Source organism: Porites lutea, chromosome 3, assembly GCF_958299795.1.
Source record: "Porites lutea chromosome 3, jaPorLute2.1, whole genome shotgun sequence".
NCBI lineage: Eukaryota > Metazoa > Cnidaria > Anthozoa > Scleractinia > Poritidae > Porites > Porites lutea.
Window position 1 is genome coordinate 7,179,248 of NC_133203.1, and position 11,080 is coordinate 7,190,327.

Below are 11,080 nucleotides of genomic sequence, written 5' to 3' on the forward strand. Positions count from 1 at the left end.
AAACTTACTACTGATATTTGCTAGCAAATTTTGCTACAGCTTGCAATCCTGACATATTAAAGTGGCTCCTGGGTATCAGAGGATGATATGGGCGGGACTGCAGTAACATATCAGTGAGAGGGACGACACCTATAATAAGGGTGTCTCCCTTTAGAAGAGCATGATTATTATTAGACTGTTCACAGTCCCCTATTTTTTGTGTGATTGTCGAGATCGAGTGAGTCTTACCTTTAATGGTGGCCATCTTGATTTTCAGATGTACCAAGGGGGCGGGTGTCGGGGATGATAGTCCTCCCCAGGTTAGACTCGGTACAACTGAAAATCAAGATGGCCGGCATTAATGGTAAGACACGCTCAATCTTGATGATCTCACAGAAAAATAGGGGAATGTGAACAGTCTAGATTATTGTACGACTCTCCTAGGTCAGTAAATATGAATACGAAGAAATAAGTACATGAAAATGAGATCCTAACTGCAGGGAGAAGAGAGGTGAAGACAAAATCATATTACCATCAAGCTAGAGTACTAGCAGCCTTAAATAATTCCATCGCTATATTTTGCACCATATATGTAAACTTAATGTAATTTCTTGTACCGATATTTGGCCACCATATATCTTGTTCTAACTACCCATCTCAATATTTAGTTATTGCTTCCTTCAGGTAGATATTTCTTCCCTTTAAATTCATGCTCTAATAAAGTTGTTGTTGTTGCTGCTGTTATTATTTTACGTACAAAAAAAAACACAAAAACTAAGGTTTGGTTTACAAACGTACTGTTTTACTTTATCATCCAAAATGCCTTCAAAGACAAGAGTGCTACTTGACAGAACTGTTAAAGATTTGAATGAAATGGCTGTTAAGAAATAATATTAATAATTCCTAGATATCTTTGAAAATTTTACATTTTTCTAATAAATCCTCTTCATTTGCAGTATAATAACTGTCTTTCCAAAGTTCTTTCAGTTTACCCAGCATCTTTCCAAATTCTGGCCCCGGTTTTACTCCAAGCTTTTTCAAGTGAGCTCCTGTGATAGGAAAAACTGGAACATCCCAGTTGTTGATTTCCTGAGCAAGATTATGTCGTCCTTGATAGTGTAGCAGCTCCACAACATGGCCTTTAATCACATTCTTTGTCTGGATATTTGGTGCTGAGACTATCGAGTCTTGGTATGGCTTCAGGGGGTGTTCATGTTGTTTGGGTACCCTGTGTTCAGTGATAAATTTACCTAAGGCTCTTTCTGCATTGGAAAGCTTCCATTGACGTGTTAGATGCTCAGCTTCATCCACAGTCTTGACCAAGGAACACAACAGTGTCACTGGCTGCAGTGGATAGGCCTGGTGCTCATTCCATGCTCGGGACAACTCTTGAAAGCTTTCTTCGCAGTACTCTGGGAGACCTGATAATTATTAACCGTAATAAAAAAGACAAATTTTTAATTTGTTTTAAAATACTTCTCATTTTGCTACCCTGTTTTAACCTGCAATCAAGCGCCTTTTTTTTAGACATAATAGAGAAATGAGGAGAAAATGATCGCAGGCTAAAATTATGTTTAAGACAAGAGACCTTACTTCATGACCCTCATTCATTTTGCTTTGCATACAGACTTAAGAAATGTTTTAAACTAACTTCATGGAATTTGCTTTTTGGAAAAAATTGTTGGTACCACACATGTAGACTGCTCATCATCAACCTTAAGACTCTTTTCAAGTCTTCCACTCTAAAAAGACACTGCACAAGATGCTAAATAGTGAAGTTGTATACCCTTTTTAAGATTCAAGACCCAGAAAACCACAGCTTGTTCAGCAGCAGACACCTATGTCAACCATAAAAGGGATTGCCTCCCTCCCAACACTAATATTATTTTGCCAGTACCCATTTATACACCAGGATGAAGTGAGAGTCAAGTATCTTGCCCCACAACACAATGACCCCTGCAGGTCCAAAGTGGGATCTCTTGATCTGGAATCCAAAGCACAAACCACTGGACCACCAAGCCTCTTGAACATACCACAGATAACAAAGTTCATTTTCCCTCCTGAACAATGGCCCAGCCAAAACAAACTTTCAGGGAGTCTGACTCCCAACATAATGAACCCCATTATGAGGAAAGCAAAATTAATATTTCCCATTCCCTAGTTACGTCATTATTTAGAGGTTACACGGAGTGTATCAAGTCTCTTGAATCCAGAGCACCCCTGGTGTGTAGAGAAAAGTGGCTTAAGGCACTCACCAATGAATTGTGCCACATTCAGGTCATACATTCTTCTTACAAGACTTGGCATATATTTTCCAGTTAGGATTTTGGAGATTTCTATCCAAATGCGTTCCACAGCTATCTTCTTCAGTCCCTCGGCACATTCTTGTATGACATTCAATGTCGTTGGATCATGATTATCCTCTTCTGAGGATATCCTACCATAAAAACGGAAATATCTCAAGATTCTCAGATAATCTTCCTGTATACGGAGCTTTGGATCACCTACAAATCGCACCCGGCGCTTCAATAAATCATCTCTTCCACCAAAATAGTCATAGAGCGAGCCATCGAGACCCAAACTCATGGCATTGATGGTCAAATCGCGCCTCTCTGCGTCTACCATCCAGTCATTAGTGAACTCCACTTTAGCGTGTCTTCCATCAGTTTCAGCGTCAATTCGCAAAGTTGTCACTTCAAAATTATGCTTGTTGACGTGAACCGTCAAGGTGCCGTGTTGTAAGCCGGTCTCGATGTAATGAATGTTGCTCTTTTTGAACAACTCAATCATTTCTAATGGAGTCGCATTCGTACCTAAATCTACGTCTTTTGGTTTAATGCCCAGGAGGATATCACGGACTGCCCCTCCAACTATTCTTACATCAAATCCTTGCTTTTCAAGCGGTGTAGCCACTGTAAACAGTTCAGGAGTGAGGACGCTTTGAAACTCAGGAGAATCCACCAGTTTCTCCACCGCACTGGAAGACATTTTCCTACGGCCTGGATAAGAACCAGACCGCCAAATAAGTGAGAATGGCTTTCCTCTCAACCCTTCAGACTTCCTAAACAGGTTAATCAGGCGGAGTGTTGGTTTAAACTTCGCTATTACCATGAAACGCGTTTACAGCGAACCTGTACAAACCTCCATTTTGTATTACCGCTGACTTGCTGGCAGAACTGTGTGTATGCGTCTTGAATTTAGGTTTTCAGTACTTTTTGTTTATATTTATTATTTATTTATTTATTTATTTATTTGTTTTAGTTCCTTATTTAACTGGGTCTTTGGATTTTGTTTTTGTTAAGGATTCTATATCTTTTAACTTCTCAGACTTATTGGGCGCGAATTTCCCTTAGAAATTGGATGGGGCGTGGCTCCCAATTTTCTAAGGGGAAAGCTCTATTATGGGGGTAGCCTGTTCCAGGCCGTCTTATTTTCGCTTTGCTCGTTTTAATACGTCCGCACTATACTATCTGAGAGCCTGGCACAGGCTAGTATGGGGGCGAGGTTGCGCGACGCATGACTACACCCCAAGAGGTAAACAGCAATGATAGGCAGCCGTTCTCGCAGGTTATGTACCGGTCAAATCGAAGCTTCAACATGCCCCCCCCCGGGCATACCCCGAGCATTTGACACCTTTGCCGTCCCGGGGAGGAGGGAATTTGATTATCAGAGTCTTCCAGGGGGTGGGGAATTTGATCCCCATGCTTTAGGGGTGGGGAATTTGAACTGCACCCTCGATTTCATGTAAAATCTTTGGCCTGGCGAGCTATCATGGGGGAAGCGGTGTTAGAGGATTTTCGTGGAAAAGATTGTGCCTTTGTGGCCAATTGGTTGCAAGGTGAGCGATGATGCATGTCAGTGAAATGGTCATGTCAGACATGATGTAGTAATCTCAATATGTGGGATCTTTTTTATAGAACGCTTTGTATGTTGCATGATGAAGAAAAGCTGAGCATTCGGTGACCTTGTAGCAGCGATTTCCGCCGCTTTGCACGAGTTTTTTGTTCGTAGTAAATACGCTAACAGTGTTTCTCAGTTTTTGTCATATTTATAAAGATTTTGTTCGACAACTGAAGGCGTTTCCGCCGTCCTTCTGTCATTTTCGTTCCATTGAAATGTCCCCGGGGTGGGGGCATTTGATCAACTGAATGGACCCTAGTGTGGGGCATTTGAACGGCATTTTGGCCCGGGTAGGGGGGAATTTAAACAATAATTTTCAAAAAAGTCAAATGCCCAGGGGGTTGCCCGGTGGGGGCATGTTGAAGCTTCGATATGACCGATACATTAACTTACAATCTTCTGTCTGAGAGATTTCAATTTGATCACCCTTGCGCTAGTCAAATCGCGAGGTCTCGTTTTTTTTTTTCTTTTTTTTTAACTGGTGCCTGATTAGTAACGAGATTCCGTCTACGACTTGATTGGTCTAGCAGACCAGATCTGGCTCAGTTGTTTTAAGTATGTACCGCAAGGTTTATGTTTAGCTATAAAGGAAATGTTCAGAATCGAGGGCCTCCTTGAGAAATGTATTGTCACCAAGAACTCAGATTTTTACATACTTATCTCAGTGAATTTAGTCGAAGAAACGGGATTCTTTTATCACCCTTCAGCGGACAGATTCACAAAAGATAGCAAGCTAATGACTCAAACCAATGCAAACCAATGATTGAGAGATCCGAGTCAGCCCCAATCCCCAGATCTCTCAATACAAACTATTCGCCTGGCTCTCCTTGGGCCACATCCAGAGAAATCTTTCTAAGTTAAAAAAATACTTAGGATTGTTTCACTGACAAAAGTCTATTATTTTAATTGCAAACAATAGATCGGAGTGTGTGTTATCTCAACCATTTGTACCCAGCCCTTTTGGATGCCATAACAAACACAGGCAACCCAATGACAAGCTACTCAGGGCCGTCGCCTCTAACAACACTGAAAAATGACATGATGTCTTTCTATAGAAACACACTGAATGATATAACTGACAAGCGATTGTTTTAGGCGTAAGGCACAATTATTTGTATCTTCAACAAGTTCCATCTGGAGAGTCCAAGAGCACCAAGCCCTTGTTGACCTCGTTGAGCAATATGTCGTAACAGACACAGGCAACCCAATAACACTCTAATGAGGGCCTTAGTCTCTGTTAACAAAAATGACATGATGTCTACCGGTAGAAATACGAATGATCTAACTGATAATCGATTATTTTAGGGCGAAACCCAGTTACTTTCACTTCCACACGTACATTTTAACGTACTGAGCTCCCTATCAGTGACACCAGGGTTCAGAAACACCCTTTATCTGTTCAGTTAAAACTGGAAAGACATTATTTGAAGACAGGGCGACTGATTGTCGTGATAGCAGACCACAGCATTGCCTTGCCCGTTTAATCCAATGCTGATTGGAGGTTTATCCAAAGATAACTTGCCCACAAGCGATCCATCCCATGTTTGGTGGGCGTAGATGCTGTCAGTGCCCGGATCTGCAATGAGAATATTTCCTGTGCTCTTGTCAATAGTGATCCCTCGCGGACATTCCAAATCTTCGCCGATTTCTCGTCGAAACGCTCCTCTCGCGTCAAACACTTTGACTGTTCCATCATCTCGATCGCAAACGAAAAACTCCCCGTTGTAGAAAAGTGCCTTTCTGGGACAAGCAAGATGCCCTTTTCCGAAGAGAAGATCCTTGCTTTGCCGACCAACTTTCATATCAATAACCATCACACAGCTCTCGTCAAGCCCTTCTGAAGTTACGATGAGACGGCCATCTGAAGTGGGCGTGACGCTAGAAAAATTCACCTTTGAGCACTGGGAATGAATCAGACTTTGATATGTGGCGTAGAACATTGGATAGAACCTTCCGTTAAGGCGGTGATAGGCCAACAACCGGTTATGTGAACGATTTACCACCAGAATACCATCAAGGCATTTATCGCTGACGAAAGCTATATCGTACAAATCACCAAATTTGACCCCAAACGATCTTAGATAGTTTCCGCTCTGCGTCAAGAGGTACACTCGATTAGATTCGTCGTCAAGGACAGCCATTTCACCTTTCTCCGCCGATACTGCGACGGTGTACGGGTTAAAAGATGTTTCTCCAATGTCATCAACTGTTATGGTCTTCAGTACTTGCGCTTTTCCTTGATGCCTAGTTGTTGAATCAGCTTCTCCGCTGCCTTTTGCCAGTTTTCCATAACACTCTTTTTTCAAACATTCTTCAAGGTTTTCGTTAGGAAAAAAATCAAAATCAAAATTGCGAGAAGCTTTGGAGGAATTCATTTCAAAATGGCAACTTGTTTCCAGCTTCTTTACGATTGCCACCTTTGACTCCAGCATCTTGGGGTGGCTTGGTTCTTTCAAGAAATCTTCTGCCTGCTTCACCGAAATTTCCAACCTTTTCAATAGGCTATTTACTTCACTAACATGATTTTTGTGGGCAAACTTCTTCACGTAATCATTCACTTTGGCGATCATCATCTCTTCTTGTGACTTAATCAGCTTTCTAAGCGCGTCTCCCCTTTCTTCGATTCTTCTCTTTAATTCCTCTCCCTTCTTTTTTACATCTACAACGGCCCCACTGTGATTTGAGTCCTGAGCCATTTTTAAAGCCGCAATTTTCTCCTTGCTTCTCTCTAAAGCCCTCGCAATTTCTTGCTGAGCTCGCGGAACCAATGATCGTTCCAGCATTCTTACAATCAGCGTATTGGTGGGAATTTTTGAAATCCCTCCATTAGGAATCATAGCCTTTTCCCGACAGATAGGACACTCGAAGTAGCCACGTTTAGTCTTCGGTTGCGCTCTGACGATGTCCTCTAAACAGATTTTACACACGTTGTGCGCGCATCCTGGAAGGCATTTAGGTTCCACAAAATCTTCAAAGCAAACTGGACAAGACAATTCATCCATAAAAGCATCGTGAACGGGGAAAGAAGCCATCTGAAAGGTTTAAAGCCCTTAAAGTCGCTTGTCCCTGGACGCGGTATCAAGACAACTGCTTCGGAAACGCACTAGACAGATTACTATCTAATCAACGCCTAAGTTTATCGTATTATTTCGATTTACAACCTTACATGAAAGTATGGCGTATGATTTCACCTATTGTCAAAAAAAACAAAAAAAAAATTCATGATGTTCATAGATTGGTTTATTCGCGTTATTTAGTAGAACAAAAAGACATTGAAAAAGACGAGCAGCGTTGTTGAATCACGGCTAATTTGACATAGAAAAATTTACTAGTGCGATTGTTCTTTAACACTACCCATAATATAAAGGAATATAGCCAAGCCTAGTTGTGCATTCCTCTTTTAGCCAGCACCTATACCCATGCTAATTTATTAGAAAAAGAAAACGATTACATCAGAAAAGAATTTAACTCCCATAGGATGGTACACCAACATAGGGTCACGGTCGTGACGTAATGTGTCGGCTTTGATAGATTGTGCTCGCAAAAGTAGCATAATAGGCTCCTAATAGTGCTTATATATTTCTAAAATTATGGCAATAATTATGCTAGTTTTTGTAAATTAAGATCATTTTAGCTAAAAATGCAGAGCACGCGGACGCCAATCTCGTTCCCAGAGGCCGCGATCCTTTTGTACAGCGACGGGGATCTTACCCCATCCGCTGGACAAAAGTAACGGAGGCTTTAGGGACGATATTGCGCGGACGCCATCTTATGAAACAGAGCTAGTTATGCACATGTGCTGAATCCTGTGGGAAGAGTCCTGGGTAGACTCCTGGATAATTTCCTGTGGGACTAAGGTCCAATAACTGTCACAACAAACACTGATCTTAGGCAAAAAAAAGTGGTTGCATGATCAATAAATGACAATTTCGTACCGCAAAACTAGCCAAAAGAGCAAACTTAGTATGCTAGCAGTGCTTTTTTCTAAAAATTATTCTCGTGGTTGCGAATTATGCCACAAGTTATGCTAGAGCAATATATCAAAGCCTAAGCCTTAGATCCCATCGACCTTGACCCCCTTGGACACCTTATGACGTTTACACGACGTAGTATTCCTTATCGCTTCGGTTCCCTTTTCACTAAGCCATAGAGAAAACTACGTTGTATATACTTCATAAGATGTCCAAGAGGTTTTAGACCTATGGCATCTACTGCTAACTATTGTTTCTCGCCAAGCTGGCAGTAGCCAATAAAAGAAACATCAGTGTCTCCCAAACAGTCCCATAGTCCAATTCGTCGATCAATTTAGGTTTCTGGGAAACTGCCCACCTACCCCTCCCCTAAGCCAAAATTTTGCCCCAAGTGAGAAGAAAGTGTTGATGTTGGCTTAGGGGAGGGGTAGGTGGGAAGTTGCTCAGAAACGTAAATTAATCCCAGTTCGGAACAACATCTACCCAGCCTAACGCTAAACCGTTGTGATCAGTGCATCTTGCTCGCACCAGGAGCCATAATCGAGATTACCCCGATTATGGCTACGGGCTCGCACCTTAATTGGAGTATCTTGCTACAACAACAACTAGAACAATAGCAACAACCGATGACACAAAATTGTGCGATCAGGGTATCTTGCTCGTACCAGGAGTCATTATCGGGGTTACCCCGATTATGGGTCCGGGCTCGCACCTTAAATGGGGTATCTTGCTACAACAACAACAACAACAACAACCAATGACGCAAAATTGTGCGTTCAAGGTATCCTGCTCGTACCTTAAATAGAGCATACAGCAACAACAACCACAACAACAACAACAATCAATGACGCCAAATTGTGTGATCAGCGTATTCTACTCGCACAATTGTGCGTCATGATAGTCAATGCGAAACTGCCTAAGATGCTTGCGCGACTTCTGTATTTGCTAAATTGCTTTTTTATTTTTCTAGCTTTGTCGGTAAAACAAAACACGAAATCTTCATTGTTTTGCGCTATTATAAGTGAGCACAGAAATACAGAAATTGCCACAGTACCAAATGCACTTGTCTTCACCAGTTCGGTTTTCACAGTTAAATTGAGTTGGAATGAGCCGCCGAGGATTTTCTTCGTTTGATTCTTTTTTTATGGAACCGATGCCTGAACTCGAACCAAGGGACTCTTCACTTTTCGCGAACATTTCTAACGTCGAGCAGCGATATATGTTTCAGGACATTGGTGAGTGAAAAAAGTGATAGCTCTTTTGCTAATCAATACTGAGCAAACAGCGACCATTTTTGGGTTGTGATTATTCCTCATGGCACAGATTCTGAGATAAGTTAACTTTGTTTGATTTTAAAGATGAATTAAAACGAAGAAGAAGAAAAAAAAGAATTGGAGAATTATGAATCTTAAAAGTAGAAACATGCGTACCCGCTGAATTTCAATTCCTGTCCGATCAGACTTTCTTCGAAAGGAGCAACAAAGACAGTGGTTCATTTCGATTTTAACCCAGGCAATTCCAAAAACAACATTTAATGCATAGCCTTCTTCCCCTTTCATTTTTATGTACAGGACACACAGGAAACTTAATTTTTTGCCGTGATACTGGATCTTCATAAACTGATCAGCTCTTTAGCCTTTAGTTAGTCGTACAGCAGAACTGAGGATACTTCAAGATCTCGGCGAGTTAAAAAATGATCGCACTTTAATTTTGCTGCTTTTGCAAAAGGCAACTTAATTTCGTTTGAGTTTACTGAGGAAATCTATCACGAGGATCAAAGATATTTTCCTATGAGCTTTACTCTGAATTTGGGTTTACAGAGTAAGTTAACAAGCGCGCGCTTGGTTTTGAAATGTTACCAAAAATTGTTACAAAGTTGAATGTTAAGTCGTGCTGATAGATTAACAAAGGTGGTCTTCAAATCTCGAATCCATCTTGGAGAATTGCAAAAGCTAAGCAAAATACTCCAAACCAAAGGTTCAAATTTTCACCGTTGAATTCTTAATTATTTTTTTTTTTGCTATTCATTACATGTTATCAATTTTTTTTTTCAATTTTTTATAGTGTCGTGTAATTACGAACAAAACAAGCTCGCAAAAATTGACTCAGGTGTGCATCAAACATTTTCGTGACTTTGATCTTGGTCAAAATGGCTTCCTTACGACGTAACAATGTTTCCCAGCCAATGAGTTTCATTTCCGAGGAAACAAATATCTTCGTGTCGACAATGTCGATTATTGACGCAATTTTTCAAACAAAAAATATTTTGAACGCAGTTAATTCGTTTTGTTGATTTGATAGAGACTATTCCGGAATAATCCCAGAATCCCAGAATGTATTCCTATCGTACCCAGGCTTCGTTATTCGTGTGGCGGGTCACGTGATCTGAATGATCCCCAGCAGATTGTCGATTGTGTCGGATACCAAACTGCATGTTCGGGCGAAGTTCGGGTGAAGTTCGGGCAGGTTGAAACACCCCACAGGGGACAGGGCAAGAGTACATCGTCATCCCGCGAAGTCCATGGCCCCATCTCTCATACAAGGCCTTTGTCACAGCCTGCTAGCCTTTTATGTTTTACATTTTTGTTCGCGTCAAAACATACTCAGCTAATCAAAAAATCAAAGCAGAGAAGGATTTCCAGTTTTTGAACCTCGTTCCCAGGGTTCTTCCTTTGTAAGGGGAAAAGCGTTAGGAACGAGGTTAAGCAGGTCTTGTGGGAAAAGAAATAAAAAAATAGACTCAAAATTCTTTATTGCATGCCGTGGTGCTTATTTGTTTTAGCCTGTGAGAAATTTCTCTGTTTAGGGCATATCACAGCAGAGCAAGTCACGTTCGAGCGGAACGCGGGACTTGAAGGAGACAAGCGTAGAAAGACCTCCTCGCGCGTTCTCGCAGGGCTGGCTTCAATCGCTAACTATGGGCGTTTCCATTCAACAAAAATTCCAGTTTTAAATTTCCAAAGTTCCACGTGCCCAATGGAACAGTATATTCCGGTTGCACATACCCGACGCAAGCCACCGCGCGTTTGGTTATTGTTCTCGTAAGCAGGATGCAAGAGTGGTACTGGGGATAGCAATTGTGTCAAATTCGGTCCGACCTACCGAAATGACCAGACCAGACAAAGTGGACCATCTTCAAAGGTGGTCCCAAATATTCCGGTCGGACCGAACCGAAATGGCCCGTTTGATTTGATTTCTAACCGAAATTTCCGGAATTTTGGGTTGAGTGG

The 11,080-nt window shown here is 41.5% G+C and overlaps 2 protein-coding genes across 2 annotated transcripts; both read right to left on the reverse strand.

Annotated features, from left to right (window-relative positions):
• Nucleotides 1-679: 679 nt before the first annotated feature.
• On the reverse strand, nucleotides 680-3,139 carry LOC140929315 (CCA tRNA nucleotidyltransferase 1, mitochondrial-like). The gene is made up of 2 exons (XM_073379118.1): nucleotides 2,235-3,139; nucleotides 680-1,400 (listed from the first exon to the last, which is right to left on the reverse strand). Exons 1-2 carry the CDS (start codon nucleotides 3,088-3,090, stop codon nucleotides 883-885), a joined length of 1,374 nt encoding a protein of 457 aa, XP_073235219.1. The 5' UTR covers nucleotides 3,091-3,139; the 3' UTR covers nucleotides 680-882.
• Nucleotides 3,140-5,282: 2,143 nt separating this feature from the next.
• Nucleotides 5,283-6,911, reverse strand: LOC140930467 (uncharacterized). The gene has a single exon (XM_073380165.1). The coding sequence runs from the start codon at nucleotides 6,909-6,911 to the stop codon at nucleotides 5,283-5,285; it is 1,629 nt and encodes a 542-aa protein (XP_073236266.1).
• Nucleotides 6,912-11,080: the final 4,169 nt, after the last annotated feature.

Excerpts from the sequence above, each read along its gene's own strand:
- LOC140930467 (XM_073380165.1), bottom strand. The coding sequence starts at position 6,911 with ATGGCTTCTTTCCCCGTTCACGATGCTTTTATGGATGAATTGTCTTGT.
- LOC140929315 (XM_073379118.1), bottom strand. The coding sequence starts at position 3,090 with ATGGTAATAGCGAAGTTTAAACCAACACTCCGCCTGATTAACCTGTTT. Across the intron at positions 1,401-2,234 it reads GAATGTGGCACAATTCATTG|GTCTCCCAGAGTACTGCGAA; the intron begins GTGAGTGCCTTA and ends AATAATTATCAG.